General features: G+C 34.7%; 3 protein-coding genes across 3 annotated transcripts in view; all 3 read left to right on the top strand.

Annotated features, from left to right (window-relative positions):
• The window catches only part of LOC308565024 (olfactory receptor 51B5-like), a gene marked incomplete at both ends in the record, with an annotated part of 340,544 nt that overhangs the window by 228,299 nt on the left and 91,222 nt on the right, over window positions 1-21,023 (top strand). The gene's annotated exons all lie outside the window — the stretch shown is intronic.
• LOC308565154 (olfactory receptor 52D1-like) lies at window positions 8,404-9,348 on the top strand (the record flags this gene model as incomplete). The annotated part of the gene is made up of 1 exon (XM_081153967.1): window positions 8,404-9,348. The coding sequence occupies one exon, from the start codon at window positions 8,404-8,406 to the stop codon at window positions 9,346-9,348; it is 945 nt and encodes a 314-aa protein (XP_081010093.1).
• LOC308565153 (olfactory receptor 52K2-like) lies at window positions 17,628-18,572 on the top strand (the record flags this gene model as incomplete). Its single annotated transcript, XM_081153966.1, has 1 exon — window positions 17,628-18,572. One exon carries the CDS (start codon window positions 17,628-17,630, stop codon window positions 18,570-18,572), a length of 945 nt encoding a protein of 314 aa, XP_081010092.1.

Raw genomic sequence — 21,023 nt, 5'->3', positions numbered from 1 at the left:
CCAAAGGAAAGTGTGTTGTTGAGAGATACAGGGTCAAGATTATTTAGCCCGGCCGGGCATGGCTCAGTGGTTGAGCATCTTCCTAGGATCCAGGCGATCAGGGTTCTATTCCCTGTCAGGGCACATGCCCGTGTTGCGGGCTCGATCCCCAGTTGGGGGCGTGCAGGAGGCAGCCGATCAATGACTCTCTCATCATTGATGTTTCCCTCTCTCTCTCTCTCTCCTTTCCTCTCTCTGAAATCAATAAAGATATATATATTAAAAAAAGATTATTTAATTCACTGTCCTTTCCACTCCTGTTAAAATTTGCTCCAATTAGAAACTTTGAGCAATACACAGGTCCCAATTCATGGAGAAGAAACTCACCCAGAAAAACAGATAGCTGGCCAGAATATACAATTAGTGGATGACAAAGTCCTTTTCTGCCAGGCTTTGGATTCGGAAAGGTATTAGCTACTGTCTTTCATCAACTGTCTTTAGCTGTTGCTTTTCTTGGCTTTAGAATCTTACCTGATCCCAGTGCAATTTTCAGACCTGGCCCTAGAGAGGTCATTACACTGCTGAAACTCAGCTCTCTTTTATAGGAGAGAGGCAACCTTTGCCTGAAGGCAGGTACCAGAAAGCACTCAGTTACCTCATGAGTTGATTCCAAGAAACAAGAACCAGGAAATCTCAAATTATGGCTCACTTTCAGAGCAAGGTGAATCAAATCATTTGGAGTGTGAGGAAAGAAAATCTGAGAAATGAAAAATTTGTAGTCTGAAATGAAGGAAGACAGTAATTTAGTCCACTTTCTGGCCTATGGCCAGAACTGTAGCTTAAGAAAACAAAAAAATATATTTATCTTTATAAATATAATGTTACTGTTTTATATATATTTATTGTATATTAATATATAGGGAGAAACATAGCTATAAGAACTTTCACTGTTACTATCACTACCACTATCATTCTTCACATTAAGGATATAAAAAGTTTGTCTTTTTGTTTGGTTTGGTTTTGTTTTTTGAAACTGAAAAGTGCTATAATAATTTTAAACAACTTTATTAGTGGTGATAGTGGAAGTAATAATAATAATAAAAGTTTTATAGCTGTAAGTTTCTCCCTGTATTTTAATATATCATATATTTATATAAAGTAGTAACATATTTATGAAAACAGTATGGAGCTTCTTCAAAAAATTAAAAATAAAACTTCTTTTTGACCCAGTAACCTCACTTCTGGGAATATATCCCGAAACATCAATCAGAAAGAATATCTGCACCCCCATGTTCATAGCAGCATTATTTATAATAGCTAAGATCTGGAAACAGCCCAAGTGCCCTTCAGTAGATGAGTGGATTAAAAAAGCTCATCTTTATTACACAATGGACTACTATGCAGCTATAAAAATGAAGGCACTTTTACCCTTTGAGATGGATGGATGGACATGGAGATTATTATGTTAAGCTCAACTAGCCAGTTAGAGAAAGACAAATATCACATGATCTCACTTATATGTGGAATCTAATGAACAAAATAAACTGATGAACAAAATAGGTCCAGAGGCATGGGTGCATGGCACAGAATAACAGATCTCAGAAGGAGGGGGGTTAAGGGGTCAGGAAGAGATTAACCAAAGAACATGTAAGCATAACCCATGGACACAGACAACAGTTCAGAGAAGGCCTCGGGTGGGGCGAGGGCTGGAGGCTTTCCTAGTTGCCTAAGCCAATTTGAAAATTCATTATTTTCTTCTTTGTTCCACTCCCACACTCCTTTCACCCCCTACATTGGTAATGTTTGTGAAATTTTGCAGTGACTGTTTGCGTAACTCTAATATTAGAATGATCTACTCAAGATCTCCAGGTGATGAATTTCATAAAACCTTGGGAAATATTTCAAATGTATCAAATATGAGGTTGAATTCTTATCACAAAATTAATGTAATACTTTTTTTGCTATAAGACACCATAAATTGCATGCAAAATTATGTTAGAAAACTTACATTTTTCTTCTTTATGCCCAGAAGTGAGGCTTCGTGTGTCAAGGAATAATATAATGTTAATATGGTGTTTACACTTAAGTTGGTAATTACACTTAAGTTGGTAACACTGTACTATATAATTGACATTGCTGAGAGAATAAAACTTAAATGTTTTCACACACAAAAAAAGATAACTATGTGAAATGATGGGTGTGTTAATTAGCTCAATGAGGAAAATCCTTTCACAATGTATACATATATCATCCTGTTGAACACTTTAAATATCTTATAATTTTGTCAGTTGTACTTCAAAAAGCTGATGAAATCATTCTATATACGGAAATTACCAAATGTTCCACTAATGATTGAGTTCATCGAGATACCATGATAAAAGATCAGTGTAAAAAAATCAATTACATTTCCTTACACTATCAATGAACAATAGAAAGTCAAATTTTTAAGGTATATTTAATGGATCAGAAAAGAAAAATACTTAAGTACAAACCCACAAAAAATGTGTAGACTATATGTTCAAAATTTTAAGATTTAAATAAATGGAGAGATTTACCATGTCCACAGATTTAAGAATCAATATGCTTATAGTATAAATTATCTCCAAATTGATCTATAGATTTAATGCAACTTAATATGTGTATCTTCTTTCTGTGTCTTGTCCTTCACTTAAAAGTGTTTTTAAGTGAAAAGAAATTCTTGATTAAATACAACCCAATTTGATATTTCCCCAAAATTATACTTTTCTATACTATTTAAGAATTTGATTATTTTAAGATTATGAACATATCCCCTTATAATTTCATTTACAGTTTTAATATTTTACCTTTCACATTTAGATAGAAAATAAACCTAGAACTGACATTTTTAATGGTGTGAGAAAGGGGAAAATTTCCCTTATTTTCCTTTTAGTTCTTCTGGCTGGTCTAATGATTAAAATGAAACGAGACAGATTAACAAGAGAAAATAAAAAGTTTTTATTTGCTGTGTACATACGAGGATTCTGTAAGAATATGGTACCAGAGGGTAAACCACACAGTTGAGGCTCACAGGCCATCCTGAGCTAAGGAGAAAAGGAGGAGTAGAAGTAGATATTGGTTTGGAACTTCAAAGTGCAGAAAGGCAATTCACATGGAGATGAAAAAGAAAATGTTTGGTAAACAAATGTGTGAATGAAAAAAATGAGGTCTACGGAAAGTAACCTCACGGGGTGATCTGATAATAAATTTTTAACCAGTCAGGTCATGGTGGGTGGTCACCATGGCATATATAACTTCTTCAGTAAAATACTTATCTTTGCCTTAAGCAAGCCCTGTTCATTGTTTTTGTGCATCTAGCTTAACACACCTTCGAAATACCCCCTTTCAGATCTCTCCTTCTAATAAGTAACCACTCTTTCAGACCTCCCCTACTAAAGCATGACCACCCTCAAGAGAGCTCCTAATCTCCACTGGTTTGTAATCCAGTCTCCACTTTGCTTTCACCCACCTTCATGTAATCTTCTTCATGCTCCCTCCTTAATTTCAAATGATTACCAGAAACTGTAAGCTATATTCTCTAAAGCATTTTTCTCAGTCTGTTGAGATCTTGCTTCCAAGCATATTCTCTTTTTGAAGTGAATAAATATTTATAAAAATTCTCTACAGGTTTTGATGTTCTAATGTTGACAAATGTTTTTGCTGGACCATCTTAACAACGGGCCACAGAGAAGACTTTGAGGGAATGGGCCTTGCTAGGTTCCCCACTATGTCTGTCTATCAACATTAGTTCATATTAATCTAGAGCTATCCATGCTGATAGCTACCTTGCTGGGGCAGCTGCTCTAAATACTTTGAGACAGAGGGAAGGTCAATGATTTTTCCTGAATCTTTTGTTTCTTAAAAATAACTAGCTTAAAATAATCAATATCCCAAAGATGTATAGTTTGGGTTGGAAAACTCTGCTCCCCCTCAGTGGTGTGAGGTTGGAATCAAGGTTAATTGTTTTCCATATGAATATTTAATTTATTCATTATAATATATTGAACAGGAAAAATATATTATTCTCTACCACATTTTACAGCATATTTATCATGTTCAGATGATTGTTCATATATGACCTATTCCCAATTTTATATGTTTTACTTTAATCAGATCTTTTTATCTGTGTCAAGGCTACAGTAAAATAGTGAATACAAAAGTTAATGTGTGAGAATTAGTGTGGTTTACCAACTGTATTTAGTATAGTAGATCATTACCTAGCAGGTTTCCTGGCCATTGTGGCTCAGTTGGTTGGAGCATCATCCCGTAAAAAAAAAGGTTGTTGGTTCAATTTCCAATCAGGGCACATACCCAGGATTTGGGTTTCATCCCCAGCAGGGGCTCATGCAGAAGCAACCGATCAATGTTTCTCTCTCACCTCTCTCACCTCTCTCTCTCTCTCCCCCCCATCTCTCTATCTCTATCTCTATCTCTAATCTCTCTCTGCCTTCCCCTTTCTAAAAATCAACAAAGTAAAATAAAAATAAAAATAAAAAAGCTAGTAGGTAAAGGTCTAATTAAATAGTTAAATCATTTTTTCTGAGGGCAGACCTTGTTAAGAATATAATGGTCTGCCCGGCCGGCCAAGAGTGGCTCAGAGGTTGAGTGTCGACCCAGGATCCAGGTGATCGGGGTTCGATTCCCTGTCAGGGCACATGCCCAGGCTGAGGGCTCAATCCCCAGCCGGGGGAGTGCAGGAGGCAGCCGATCAATGACTCTCTCACTGATGTTTCTATCTCTCTCTCCCTCTCTTTTCCTCTCTATGAAATCAATAAAGATATATTAGAAAAAAAAAAAAAAAAAAGAATAGAATAGAATGGTCTGGCGTTTTTCAAAATGGTGCATTTTCCCCTCACCCTGCCAAAAGCATGAGGGGACTTTCCTGTGACATCATTCGGAGGACATGGTTAGCTCCTAGAGACAGAACGTGCAAAACTGTAGGACCCAGCAATGACTGGGTCCCCTTAGAGTTTATGTCTCAGGCTTGCCTACACTAAGCCTCCAGCAATTACTTACAGTTCACTTTCCTGCCCTGGCTCTGTTTTTCATGGAGATTTCTGCTCTGGTAAATTGTGATTTTCTGTCTTCACTTATTGTTTTTTTCTTAATTTGGGGGGGAGCAGATTGCCCTGTCTGACAGATAAAAGGAGAGTTGTTGATTTTTCAATTGGTTCAACATTTTACTGTTGTTAGGGCAAAGTGTCAACTTCTAGCTTCTCACCTGCCGAAATGGTAAACTGCAGTCTACATCCTGGTGTTTTAATACATTCTGCAACTCTGTGTTTGACCAGAGAGTTTAAAACATTTCATTTAAAGTAATTACTCATAGGGAAGGACTTACTATTGACATTTTTGTTATTTATTTTCTGTATGTCTTATAACTTTTTTTGCGCCTCATTTCCTCCTATACTGCATTCCTCTGTGTTTAGTTGATTTTTGTAATGACACCTTCTGAATTCCTGTAATTTCCTTTTTTTTATATTTTATATTTTCTTTGTGGTTAGCACAGGTATTACATATATCATCCTAGTTTTATAACAATATATTTAAAACTGATAGCAACTTAACTCTAATTACATACAAAAGCTCTACTCCTTTAGAGCTTTACCCCCCCCCCCACACTCGGTTATTAATGTGACAAATTACATCTTTATATGTTGTGTACCATTCACATAGATTTATAAGTATGCTTATGCTTTTGTCTTTGGGATTCTGTAGAATAATAAGATGTGGAGTTAAGAACCAAAATCATAATGGTGCTGTTTTTATATTTGTATATGTATTTATATTTATTTTACTGAAAAACTATATTTTTGTATAGGTTTTAGTTACTTTCTAGCTTCCTTTAATTTCAACATAAAGGACTCCCTTTAGCATTTCTTACAGAGCAGGTCTAGTGGTAATAAACTCCCTTAACTTTTGTTTATCTGAGAATATCTTAATTTCCCCCCTCATTTTTGAAGGGTAGTTTTTCTAGATATAGACTCCCCCACTCCAAGCACTTTAAATATACCATTCAACTCTCTTCTGACCTACAAGTTTTATGTCCCAAGTTGACAATGAAATGCAGTTGATGTATTTAAGGAAAAAAGAATGTCATCTGTGTCCTTTCAGTTCCCTTAAGGCTGGTACTCTTAACTGGTTGATAATTACATCAGAATACTGAGAGGTGGCTATATGATCAGCTTTAAACCTAAGGGAATGCACAGGAAAATTACTATTCCTGAAATTAGGCAGATTATCAATTACTGACAAAGATTCCATAAGGACCTATTTGAGTCAGGTGTTACTCCTGCTTATCCTCTGAGATTACCACCTTGAAGTTGCTACATATAGAAGCTTCATTTTTAGGTTGCTTCTTTGTTCTGAATCAGTTTCTTTATGAGCTAATTGAGGCTGTTATGAAACTGGAGAGAAGTGTAGTACAAGAGATAGTCTGAGAGATCTAAAAAATTTAAAGTGCATGGCACTCCCTCAAACAACATCTTTTTAATTTCACAAATGAAAGATTCAAGGGAGGAGATATAATCCTTTGAGACAGAGGAAATACACATTTCTCATTCTCTATGGATGAAATAAATACAAAATTAGATTCTAGGAAGCAAAGGTCTTATTTAAGGATATTAAGGATATTATAGAAGTAAAATTTATCTCACATTTTGACCACATTTTGTCTGTATGAGTCTATTAAGGAACAAAAATATGAATACCTCATGATGTTTGGACTCAACTACAGGTTGGTATTTCTAGGGAGATGGTATCACAGAGATTATATCATGTATGTTTGTACAAAAAGTGTATTGAAAACTAGTGTATGCAATTGTGTTCACTTTACAGTTCTTTTCTTGTAGTGCTCTTTATTGTATTTATATGTCCAACATATAATTAGTGAGCACCTGAGTGACAGTCTGTAGTCTAGATATTGGATTATAAAATTTTCTATCGGTTATGTGATTATACATGAATATGCAGGACCCTTTTTTCCCCTTAGAATTTCATCTCACTTGGATCTCTTTGTAATCTCTGAATCCCAATTACATTAGATTTTAATTCATTACATCATGATTGTCCTTCTTGATGGAACTCTGTTTATATTCCTTTCCTTTTCCTTTGTTTATGAGTGTGCATTAGTGTGTAGATAGATCGATTGTTATCTATATTAATACTTATTCATCAATATTAAAATCCCATGGGCTGAAGTCATATATTTTTTACATTCCAACCCAAGTGCTATTTATTCAAGAAGGCTTTCTTTGACTAAATTAAATTTGATTTCTTAATGTCATTTCTACATAATTCATCCTTCCGTCCAATTTGGGGTAAGTTTTTGCCTTATGAATTACTTGATTAAAGTTAAAGTGTAATTATTTATTTAAACCTAAACATTTTTTAAAAGCCATCTTTGCTCAGCTACTTTATTCCAGGGAAACTCTGCCATGAGAATTGACTGTTCATTGGAACTATGGGAAGAGGTATAAAGAAATCTGTTTTAGTCAATAGATAATTTTTCAGACATCATTAGGTCAATTTACCAATCCAAAAAATAGACTGCTGTGCCTGGTTTAGAATGTGTTTCTGGATCAACAGCTGAAGGAGCACAGTTAGGATTCATCTGCACAGTGAAAGTATCTGTCTAAAAATAAAATAAAGATGAGAAGGTAGTAAGTGGGGTTAATGTTAAGAAATACATTATCCCAAAATATATATAGTGATTGGTTGAAAAGAGCATAATATATGCCTTCTTAAAGGGAATGTGATAGAAGGAAGTAATGGGAAAAGAAAACCAGAGTATTTTGTTCAGCAGTTAGTCACAGATGCAGAAGGGCGAATGAAAAACTAAGGGTATATATTGAGTTAATCGTATTTCAAAAGCTATGCCACAGACGACAATGTCATGTTCAGAGAGAGAGGGACAGAGGCCATTTATTTCTATTTCTACTTAATGGCCTTTTAAATAATGCCCTGAAATTTTCACAAAGCCTCTGCTTTGATCACTTCCAGTTATGGGAAATTCACTCATGTGAGAGAAGTACTACATGAGAACTCAAAGGGGAAGCCTAATAACTGCTCGACAAGTGTTTGTTGAATTAAGTACAAGTAGACTGCAGATGGCAACTGTTACTGGAAATGAAGGGGCAAAGTGACTAATAGTTTCTGAAATAATGTGAAATGATATAAGTATAATCTTTCTGTATTTCTAAAAACAGTTATTTGGTATGTTATTACTAATTTTATTAATCTGGTTCTAATAAGTTTAAATACTCCAAATTATGAATTTGAATGTTTTAACATTATTAATGGCCCTTCTGAACAAAATCTCTATATTTTTTAGCATCTGGTTGTGATCATCTTGGCAAAGAAATTTTATCTTCAGAAGTACTTACAAAAGTCTAAGGAAAAATCATCATGCCTCTTCTCAATACTTCTCATCCCTCTCCTGTCACCTTCTTGCTGATGGGCATCCCAGGACTAGAGCACCTGCATGTCTGGATTGGGATTCCCTTCTGCTCCTTGTACATAGTGGCTGTGGTGGGGAATGTGACCATCCTGGCTGTGGTGAGGGCAGAGAGAAGCCTCCATGAGCCTATGTTCTTCTTTCTGTGCATGCTGTCAGTCACTGACCTGGTCCTCTCCACATCTACACTGCCCCGCATGCTCTGCCTCTTCTGGCTTGGAGCCCATGACATCGCCTTTGATGCCTGCTTGACTCAAATGTTCTTCATCCACAGCTTTACTGCAATGGAATCGGGCTTCTTTTTGGCCATGGCCATTGACCGTTATGTGGCCATTTGTCATCCACTGCGCCACAGCACCATTCTCACCCACGTTCACATCGCTGTCATGGGTATCACTGTGGTGATTCGGGGCATAGCCTTCTTTTCCCCACATCCCATTCTGCTCAAACAGCTCCCCTACTGCAGGTCTCGAAAAATTGCCCACACCTACTGTGAGTTTATGGCTGTGGTGAAGCTGGCGTGTATGGACACAGGAGCCACCAAGCGTTACAGTCTCAGTATGGCTACAATCATTGGCTCTTGTGATGCCATTCTCATTGCTGTCTCCTATGCCTTCATTCTGCACTCTGTATTTCGCCTGCCATCCCGAGAAGCTAGCTATAAGGCTTTGGGCACGTGTGGATCCCATGTCTGTGTGATTCTTGTCTTCTACTCCACTGCTGGTTTTTCCATTTTTACTCACCGTTTTGGGAAAAATGTGCCTGCACATGTCCATATTTTTATTGCAAATATGTACCTTTTGGTGCCCCCTTTTCTCAACCCTATTGTATATGGAGTAAGGACAAAGAAAGTACGTGAACATGTTCTTAGGATACTAATGGTCAAAGTTGCTTAATTTTAGTTGTACCAATAAAAGTGTTGGTTCAAAAATAAATGGAAGTAAAAGAGATAATATAAGGAAAATAATTAACTGCTTTCAACCCCACAAGCTGAATTGCATTTACCAACTAAAAGGTATTTTACTTATTAGATGTCTGTAAACTCCAAATATTTTAATTTGAGAAGTTATTTCAGCTTTCTTATATATTAAATATTGGAGACCAAATTAATTTCCTCTTAAGTATGTGTTTTTTGGAGGATAATTACCAATAGAGAGTGAATACTAAAGGGAAAAAGGATAAGCAAATAATATAGAAAAAATTTTCTCCAGAGAACGAAATGATATGCAGTATATACCTGGCAATTTTAAACCACTTGATTCATGTATGTGGCTGTGATTTCACAGAATGGGTGATCAATGTTGTATCTCTTCTGTAATAGAATAAAATTAAAGAATTATTGTTCATCTAAAGAAATAGGACTAGTAATATATAAATATTAAAAATTACTATTAAGCAAATCTCTCAACAAACATACTTGAATTAGTGTGAAGGCTCTAATTGTAGTATTAAGGCTGCTCCATTTTCTAGAGCAAGTTTGATTGAAGGGGAGTGTATTTCATAAAATAAGCTAATATCATGAAGTCTGTTGTCTGTTAAATTGAGATCATGAATTCCCATTCTGATAATTACTAGTCAGTATTACCAAATTATGGGGCTGCCATGCACATTGGTTCTGCCTCATTTATTAATCAGCTGAGTTAATTAATAATAGCCATTCTTGGAACCAGTATCAAGACACAAGATCTGAAATTTCTAGTTAGAAACAATGTAGAAATAGTCCATTTATTGTCCCAGTACTAAGGACTTACTTTTTTTCTGGAGTTTATTGACATTAGATTCCCAACCCAGTTATCCATTTCTCATTATTTTTAAATATATATATAACTTAAGATTTGAGGGCCTGTTTTATGTCTTGGATCTATAAAAATTGGTTTTTGAAACAGGTTTTGAAATTTTTTATCTCTCCTTCCTTATTAGCCTTAGAAGCTCATACTCACTGTTACTAACATCTCCAGATTCACCATTCTCACTTCATAATTCAAATATGGTGAGAGTATGAAGCTTTCTGTTTTGGAAAATTCGAAATATTTGGTCATCTTTTCTTTGATTTCCTAATAGATGTGCAAACTAACATATTCTTACTTTGGTAGAATTTAGACTTCATGACATTTTCCAGGTAGTCTAGTCACTTAATATTTAAGTAACCAGGCTTTCTAGTTAGACTACTTGAGATCAAGTCCAGTATTCTTTGCTTGGCTAGCCTTCATGTAATTTAATTCCTCTTTCCATCAATTTCCTAATATTTAAAAATAAGTGATAATAGACCTACCTCATATAGTTGTGTGGCTATTAAATGAAAAATGTAAAAAAGATCAGTGCTATGGCTCAGAAAAAACACAATAAACCTTTTTAAAAATTCTTCTGCAATCCAATTAAAAATGGGTAGAGGACCTGAACAGACACCTCTCCCAAGAAGACATATAAACAAACAACACATATATGAAAATATGTTCAACTTCACTAGCTATTAAGGAAATGCAAGCCAAAACTACAATGAGATACCACCTCACACCTGTGAGAATGGCTATTATCAATAAGACAAATAATAACAAGTGTTGGAGAGGTTGCGGAGAAAAGGGAACCCTCATTCACTGCTGGTGGGAATGTAAACTGGTACAGCCTCTATTAAAAACAATATGACAGCTCCTCAAAAAACTAAAAATAGAGTTACCATAGGATCCAGCAATCCCTCTTCTGGGTATCTACCTGAAAAACTAAAAAACATTTATTCTCAAAGATATATACACCCATATGTTTATTGCAGCATTATTCTCAGTTGCCAATACATGGAGACAACCAAAGTGTTTTTTGATAGAGGACTTGACAAAGAGGATGTGGTGCATACATACAGTGGAATACTACTCAGCTATAAGGAAAGATGAAATCTGCCATTTGCAACCGTATGGATGGACCTTGAGAATATTATGCTAAGCAAAATAAATCAGTCAGAAAAAGCTAAGAACCGTATAATTTCATTCATATGTAGGATATAAAACTGAAACTCACAGACAGCAGTATGGTGGTTACCAGAGGGAAGGGGAGACAGAAAGGGGTAAAGGGGGCCAAATATGTGGTGAGGGAAGATCATTTGACATTAGGTGGTGGGTACACAATGCAATACACAGATCATATATCATAGAAATGTATACCTGAGGAGCTACCATATTGTTTTTAATAGAGGCTGTACCAGTTTACATTCCCACCAGCAGTGAATAAAGTTTTCTTTTTCTCCACTACCTCTCCAACATTTGTTATTACCAGCCCTGTTGATAACAACCGTTCTATGGTGAGGTGGTATCTCATTGTAGTTTTGACTTGCATTTCCCTAATAACTGGTGAAGGTGAACACATTTTCATACACGTGTTGTTTGTTTGTATGTCTTCTAGGGAGAAGTGTCTGTTCAGGTCCTCTGCCCGTTTTTTAATTGGATTGTTTTTTGTGTGGTGTTGAGTTGTGTGAGTTCTTTATATAATTTGCATATTTACCCTTTGTCAGAGCTGTCGTTTGCAAATATCATCTCCCATTCAGTTGGTTGCCTTTTTGTTTTGTTGACAGTTTCTTTCTCTATGCAGAAGCTTTTTAGTTTGACACAGTCCCATTCATTTATCTGTGCCTTTACTTCCCCTGCCTTTGGGGTTAAATTCATAAAATGTTCTCTAAGACCGAGGTTCACAAGTTTAGTACCTACGTTTTCTTCTATGTGATTTATTATTTCAGATCTTGTATTTAGGTCTCTGATCCATTTTGAGTTAATTTTTGTACATAGGAACAAAATGTAATATAGTTTCATTCTTTTTCATGTGGCTTTCCAGTTTTCCCAGCACCATTTGTTGAAGAGGCTTTCTTTTCTCCATTATGTGTTTTTGGTTCCTTTGTCAAAAATCATTTGCCCATCTACATGTGGTTTTATTTCTGTGCTCTCAGTTCTGTCTGTGTCTGTTTTTCTGCCAATACCATACTGTTTTGATTATTTGAGCTCTGTAGTATAATTTGAAGTCAGGTAGTGCGATACCTCTGGCTTTGTTCTTTTTCCTCAAGATTGCTTTGGTTATTCAGGGTATTTTGTGGTTCCATAGTAATCGTATGTTTTTTGGTTCTATGTTTTTTTTAAATGACATTGGATTTTGATGAGGACCACTTTAAATCTGTATATTGCTTTAGGTAATATGGCCATTTTAACTATGCTGATTCTTCTAATCCATGAACATGGAATATCTTCCCCAACTGAAACTTCATATTCATAAAACACTAATTTCCCATTTCTTCACATTTTTTGATAACTACCATTCTACTACTGTCTCTATGAATTTAACTATTCTTGGTACCTCACATAATTGGAATGATAAAACATTTGTTTTTTTGTGACTGATTATCTCAGTATAATATCTTTAAGGTTCACCCATGTTTTAGTGTGAGTTACAAATTCCTTTCTTTTTAATGTTATGTGAATTCATTTTTGTTCATCCACAGAGCCATCTGTAGATAATGCATGATATTTCCATCTTTTGGCTATTGTGAATAATGCTGCTATGAACATAGGTATGCAAATAATCTGTTTGAATCCTTGTTTTCACTTCTTTGGGGTATATACCCAGAAGTGGAATTGATGGATCATATGGTAAATCTGTGTTTAGATTTTTGAGTAACTGCCATGTCTTTTTCTGTAGCAAACTATGTTGCTTTACATTCCTACTAGAAATGCACAAATGTTCCACTTTTTTCATATCCACACCAATAATTGTTTATTTTTTCTTTCTTCCTTTTTCTCTTCTTTCTTTTTCTTTTTTTCTTTTATTTATTTATTTATTTATTTATTTATTTATTTATTTATTTATTTATTATTTATTTATTATTGTTGAAAGTATTACAGGTGTCCCCTTTTCCCCCCATCAATCCCCTCCACCTTGCATCCACCCCCAGATCCTCCCCACGTCTTCTCCACACTATTGTCTTTGTCTATAGGGGTGTGTGTGTGTGTGTATATATATATATATATATATATATATATATATATATATATATATATATAAAGTTCTTGATTACTCCCCCCCCCACTCCCCACTCCCACCTTACTTCTGAAATTCATCCAACTGCTCCATGGTTCTATATCTCTGTATCTTTCTTTTAATAATAGCTATTCTCATAGGTGTGATGTGGTATCCTATTGTGGTTTTAATTTGCATTTCTCCAGTAGTCTGTGATGTTGAGCATCTTTTTATGTACTTATTGGCCACTTGAACATATTTTTTTTGAACAAATATCCATTCAAGTCTTTTTCTTATTTTTTAATACTGTCATTTTTGCTATTGTTGAGCTTTAAGATTTAAAATATATATATAGTCTCTGATTCTCTGGGCTGCCTTTTCACTGTGTTGATATTATCCTTTTATGCACAAAAGTTTTTAATTTTGGTGAAGTCCAGTTTATTTCTTTTTACTTTTGGTGCCTTTATTTAGTTGTTTTAGTTATATTTAAGAAATCATTGTCAAATTTAATACCATGAAGGTTTTTTTCTAAGAATTTTATAGTTTTACTTTTTCCATTTAGGTTTTGATTCATTCTGAGGTGGTTGTTGTGTGTGTGTGTGTGTGTGTGTGTGTGTGTGTGTGTGTGTGTGTGTGTGTTTTATCATGTAAGATAGAGTCCAACTTCATTTTTTTGGATGTGGATATCTGGATTTTCAACACCATTTGTTAAAAAGACTACCATTTCCCCACTGAATGGTCTTGGCACCTTTGTAGAAATTATTTGAACATATTTGTGAGAGTATTTAGGGGTTTTTTAGCCTATTCTATTGTCTGTGTGTCTGTCTTTATCCCAGTAAAATACTGGTTTATCATAGCTTTGTAGTAAGTTTTGAGATCATGAAGTCCAAAATGTCCTCTTTTTTTCAATATTTTTTTGAATATTTGGTGTCCCTTGAGATTTCATATGGATTTTTATATTTATGCCAAAAAAAGTCATTGCAACTTTGATATTGTGTTGAGTCTGTAGACCAGTTTGGGTAGTATTGGCATATTAAAAATATTGTCTTCTAAACCATGAACATGAGATGTATTTCAATGTATTTGTGTTTTCTTTCATTTCTTTCAGCTTTTGTTTCTGCTGTTTCCAGTGTACAAGTTTTCATATTAGCTTAAGTTTATGCCTATCTTGTTCTTTTTAATATTATTGTCAATGAAATTGTGTAATTTCTTTTTCAGATTGCTCATTTATAGTGCATAGATATGCAACTGATTCTTGCATGTTAATTTTGTATCCAGCAATTTGCTCAGTTTGTTTATTAGGACTAGAAGTGTGTGTGTGTGTGTGTGTGTGTGTGTGTGTGTGTGTGTGTGTGTGAGAGAGAGAGAGAGAGAGAGAGAGAGAGAGAGAGAGAGAGAGATAAATCTATATAGTTTTATTTTTATAAGGATCATTTAGTTACAAATAGAGATTATTTTACTTTTTTTCTCTTCCAATTTGGATCCCTTCTATTTTGCTTTCTTGTTTAATTTCTCTGGCTAAGATTTTTAGTATTATGTTGAATACAAATAGTAAAAGTGGGCATTCTTGTCTTGTTCCTGACCATAGAGGAAGAACTTCCAGTATTCCATCGTTTAGCACAAGGCAGTTGTGGTTTTTCATATATGACATTTTTTTGTTGATGTTGCTGGTATCTTTTGATTATTTCCTTTCTAATATTTTAAAAGAAATAACTAGGAGGACAATGTTCTATCATTTCTTCAACTCAACAAGTTTCTGAAATCACTACCCCTATATTATTTTGAATGACATCTGTATTAGTCAGAATAGAAGCAGGAAATGGTACTTATGTATTTATTACAGAGCATATTTATTATAGCTAATTATTTACACAAATTATTGAACTTCTGAGAAGACCAATATTTGACAGTAAGAAGTTAGAAACCACAAAATTCCACTCCAACTCTAGCCAGCAAAACATAAAGGCACCACTAGTTAAATCATATCTCAGAAATATGAGTCTCCCACTAGAAGCTGAAACCATGGGAGTACACTCTGGCAGAATCTGGAGCCATGGAATAGATGCAGTTGAAGAAATCATGAAATAGAGAGAATTGTCCTAACATCTCCATTGAACAAAACTTGCCTAAAGACAGATGATCTGTAATCCTGGGAAACAGCCTGTAATGTTCACTTTTCCTAAACTACAGAGCAGAAGAGAAGGATGAGAAGGAACTATCTGTAGCAAAATACATTCAATCATTGCATAGCATCCCAACTAAAACACAAAAATAATGCTTTCATCCATGAGAATATCTTGTAAACATGGGCATACCCTGTACTTAATCAAACAAATAAATTTCAGGGGAATGCAGGAATTGGAACATGACTCTAAAATGTCCTGGAGCTTTAGTTGATTTTCAGAACTAAAACTGGTTCTGGTGACTTACTTAAGAATATCTAGAAGCATGTGGAGATGTTGATATAATCACCCTGATTATTCATATACTGGTTGCTCCAATATATCCTTCACTCCCTCTATCTTTCATTACACTTGTTGTAAGAAAACATTTAGCACTTAAACCCAAAAGTACAATAAATCAATTATCTCATAAGACCTGGAGTCCAGAGACTATCTCCTATTGATTTCTAAGCTCAGAACTCAGGTGGCATGAACACCATAAGACTGAGTCCCTCCAAGAGACCAAGTTGTGCCTTTAGAGACAGAGAGATTAGTGAAACTGCCTACAATCAAACAGCATTCTCCTAAGAGGCTATCTTTAAGATACTCCTTGCAGGCCTCTGGTCCCCTGGGATAAGATGTATAATGGCACCTGTTGTAATTATATCCAATGTTATGTTCAGCCTCAGGCAGAGCAGTGAGACCATCTAGTTTTGGAGGTAAGATAACCACATTATAGACAGGAGAGTTGTGGCTAAGGTGGGAAGGGAGAATTCAGCGCTTCTGTGAGAAGGGAATGATGGAGCCTAGGCTGGAGGTCCTAGGTCCAGTCACAGCAATGAAGGCTTAGCCTTTTTGGTTGGCCGAAAGATGACACAACTTCTTGACTTGTCAAAAAATAAGGCAGAAAATTAATTTATTTAAGCTGAGATGTTCATGTTGTTCATAATTTTTGTTAACTTAGCCTTAGAATTTAGTCTTGAACTGCATTTGTGCAAAACCTTATTTATTTTTATTAAACTTTGTTTTATTCAGACTAAAAGGATGCCACATATTATATAAGCTTATTATATACAAATATTTGAAGCAAAATAATAATTTATCAATTTAAAATTTAGAATTGTTAAGATACCTTTCCAAAACATTTCAGACATTCCAAGACACACTTCTGATAAGCTGATATCTTGAGCCACAAGTTGCATTTAAGTTTACTTGAGAAGCAAAAATCAGCATCAAGTGTATTGTATGAATAAAGAATATGTTATGTATCTTCTGGAAGAATTTAATTGATCATTTTAAAAAGAAGACAGGTATCTAGTAACCTGAACACCTGTGATTTCTATACTTAGTAATTTTCTGCTTTGGACTTATTTTGCAAAATGATTATTTCTTACCATTCTGTTTGGCATATTTTATGAAGATAAGGCTCCTTCCTTTATTAACTCAATGACTCACCTTTCAATATAAGACCAGTTTTATTCTCACTTCTTTATTGACCCAATTTTTCTTTAGTATTTCCCATGTCTCCTTTCTCCTTATAACTATAAACTCAATCTTTGGGAGGGGTGTAGGAGGGGTTAAATATACAAATGGATTGGGCTTTTTTTTACTGTTTCAGATGGTAGAAAATTATATCTTAGTATTCAAGAATATATCAATTCTACCTCTATAATACTACATAATATTGCTAAAATGTATTTAGCCAGCTGAATAATACTTTCTGAAAAAAGACAAGGTGAAGGAGAGAGAGAGAGAGAGAGAGAGAGAGAGAGAGAGAGAGAGAGAATTCCTTTCTACAATTTTCCTTACCCAAAAAGCACAGCCCATGTATTTGATGCATTGAGACAATTTAGTCCCTAAGAAATCATTCAATATCCAGTTGCATGTTATTGATGTTAACATCTCTCCCTGGCAATAATTAATAATAATAATAATAATAATAATAACAAACTTTGGGTTTTTTATATTTAAATCCTTTGTGATGTTTAATTTGGACAGGATCGTGGGACATCCATTGTTAAATAATGGCAGGTTATAACAAGACCTGTCTTCAACCAACCACCTTCCTACTGCTTGGCATTCCAGGATTGGAGGCCGCCCACATATGGATCTCCATCCCTTTCTTCCTGGTCTACATACTGTCACTGATGGGAAATGTTGCCCTTCTATTAATTGTCAAGACAGACCACAAACTGCATGAGCCTATGTACCTCTTTCTGTGCATGCTCTCAGTGGCTGATTTGATGCTTACTTCCTCTACACTTCCCAAGATACTCAGTCTCTTCTGGTTCAATGACGGAGAAATCTACTTCGAAGCCTGCCTCACTCAAATGTATCTTATCCATTCTCTGTCTACTATGGAATCTGGATTTATCTTAGCCATGGCTTTTGACCGCTATGTAGCCATCTGCCACCCACTAAGGCATTCCATTGTCTTAACACCTACAGTAGTTGTAGGCTTGGGTATGCTCATTGTCTTCAGAGGAGCTGTACTCCTCAGTCCACACCCTTTCCTACTGAGGTGGCTTTCCTACTGCAAAACTAATGTCATCTCTCATACTTACTGTGAGTTTATGGCCTTGATAAAGCTGGTCTGCACTGAAACCAAGATTCGTAGGACCTACAGCCTAATTGTGGCATTCCTGACAGGGGGATTGGATTTCCTGTTGATCATCTGTTCCTATGCCTTCATTCTTTTCACTGTCTTCACTCTTCCATCCAAGGCTGCCCGTCTCAAGACCTTAAGTACTTGTGTCTCCCATGTATGGGTCATCTTGGTGTTTTATACACCAGCCTTTTTCTCTTTTCTCACTCATAGATTTGGTCACCACATTGCTCCACACATCCACATTTTTATAGCCAATATATACCTTCTCATTCCACCCATGATGAATCCTATTATTTATGGTGTTAAAACCAAAAGAATCAGGGAGGGATTCTTTAAATTGTTAGCAATCAAATGTGTTTGACTTTGCAAGGTTTGTGATTCCCCAAATCATCAACAAAGATGATAGTTTTATTAAAGAGGAAATGTTGAAAATGAATCACCATTACCTTGAATTGGAAAACTTTTCATAAGTGTTGGATTCATATTGAATGGTAAAGCTTGGTGAGTATATTGACTCCGGTGAGCAGTAGCAAGTATATAAGACAGAAGACATAGAAATGAATAAGTAAACCCATAAGAATTTGAAATGTCATGTTCTCTGGGTCACTAGACATTTGTCTTTTTCTGTGTCTTTATATTTGTATTAAGACTACATTGGATAGCTTCCAGGATTAAGAAAAATAGTTCTAGAAATAGTTCTGACCTTAATTCCTGATTTCTGATTAGACTCAGGAATGTTACCTTAAGAAATTTGACTATTCTATTATGTGTATGTGTGAAGTGTAAGATCCCTTTTAGTGTAAGTCTAATATGCTGTACAAATAATTACACCATGAATCTTCTAGGCATACAACAATGCTTATTTCTAGCTGCAGTATATTGACAAATTCTTGTTCTTATTTCATTTTCTCCCATTATGGGCCATGAAATTCAAGATGCAATTAAACATTAGCTCTCAAGTGTAAGTGATCATGTTTTTCTCTATTATTATAAACTGTGTTTCCTATTGATAACATTGTGGCTTTATGGAATTGCCCTCATAAAGCAGTTAATATTTACCAATTTTATACCTAGTTCTCATTGTTAAGGTGACATCATTCAGCAACTATGTTCTAGGATAAGACTATTGGAAATATTTACCTATAGGTACATCACAAGGAATTCCAACCTGATAATAAACTTTGGAGAAAGTCTTTATGATTTTTTGTAAAGCAACACATCTCAAGTGAAGATCACAGGAATCTAAATTGGTTCCCTGTGTCTGTGAGCCAGTATAGTTGGCTCCAGCACCCTATTTTAAGAACATGAACAAATTGGAAAATATCCAGGAAAGTTAGATGATTAGGGATATAGATATCATCTCTTTAAAAAGAAGACAACAACAACAGCATGGCTGAAAGACATTTATAGATGTCTTCAAATATTTAAAGGACTGTGATAGGAAGTAAATATACCTTTTTCTGAATGGCTCCAAAAGGAAGCCAGTGTATCTTTAAGTAGGTGTTAAAAGGGCAGGTTTCAATTTTAAAACAAAAAAAGAAAAGAAATTAACTCTCAAATAAAATTACAAAATGTCCCATTATATACTTTGAAGTATCACATACAAATCTCAATTTATTCCCTAGGTAGGAAGAAAAGATGAGAGCAGGCTTAACACCAGCCATCAGTGATGGGAGTCTCTCTGCTCTTCTGTGTGGTCAGACTAAGTCTGTCATGACACTCAACACAGTGAGCTCTCTGTCGTCAATTTTCCACTTATTTCAAAGGTGAAGGGATTAAGTACAAAATTGGCATTACAAAATAGTCATAGTGATGTAAACTACAGCATAGGGAAAATAGTCAATAATATTGTAATAACTATGGATGGTGGTAGGTGGGTACTAGACTTATTGACTGGATCACTTTTTAAGTTATATAAATGTCTAACCACTATGCTGTATACCTGAAACTAATATGATATTGAATGTCAACTGTAGTTTAAAATAAAAATTTTAAATTTAAAAATTTGAATGTCACTGGAAAGGTATTTATGTCAAATTATTTACTGTTTCTATTGACTTTAAACATTTATACAGATTCAATCTTTCTTCAGTCTTTAAAATTCAAAAATTATTTTTAATCTAAAATATGACAACTAGAATACTACTTCTTATGATAATGACCATCACTGACCTATTATACTATGAACATTGTTTACATACATGCACATGGGACAAATAGAAACACATCAGCATCATTATCAGAACTGGCCCTGATTCTCTCCCTTCTTACTCCATGCCAAAGCAATAGTGGCCCTCAGTTTTTGGTTTCTTACTTTATATTGATTTTTTAAAAATAAATTTTCAGTATTTGTTATAATTAATTTGGTTTCTTGTGCTACCTTTGCCATGTTTCCATAGATGTTGTCTTTACATCTTTCCTTAATCTATACATTGTAAAAATGAGCCAGACTACAGAATTTAGTCTTCCAGCTTTGATTTCCAAAAAAAGCACTATAATCATTTCCTAGTAGGTAGGGTTTCTAGATTAAATGTCATTTTAATGATCTCAGGGGTATATAAATATATGTTCACATATCTATCTACATATCATTATATCTAATCTATTTATTTAAATATTTTAAAAAGAAGTAATAGGATATGGAATTCCTGATATTTAAAGCATTTGTCTTCTAATTTGACTTTCTATGGTATAAACCCCTGACATTAATGAGACTATGCTTTACTTAAACTTTACATATCAGATAAGATCCTTTAAGTTATACTAACTGAGAAAAAGGAAACAGAAACTTTTGTTTTGAGAAAGGAAGCTC

Source organism: Miniopterus schreibersii (genome assembly GCF_964146895.1).
Source record: "Miniopterus schreibersii genome assembly, chromosome: 12".
In the NCBI taxonomy this organism is placed as follows: domain Eukaryota; kingdom Metazoa; phylum Chordata; class Mammalia; order Chiroptera; family Miniopteridae; genus Miniopterus; species Miniopterus schreibersii.
Note: the sequence above shows the minus strand (reverse complement) of the source record. Positions and strands in the feature narration are given on the sequence as shown.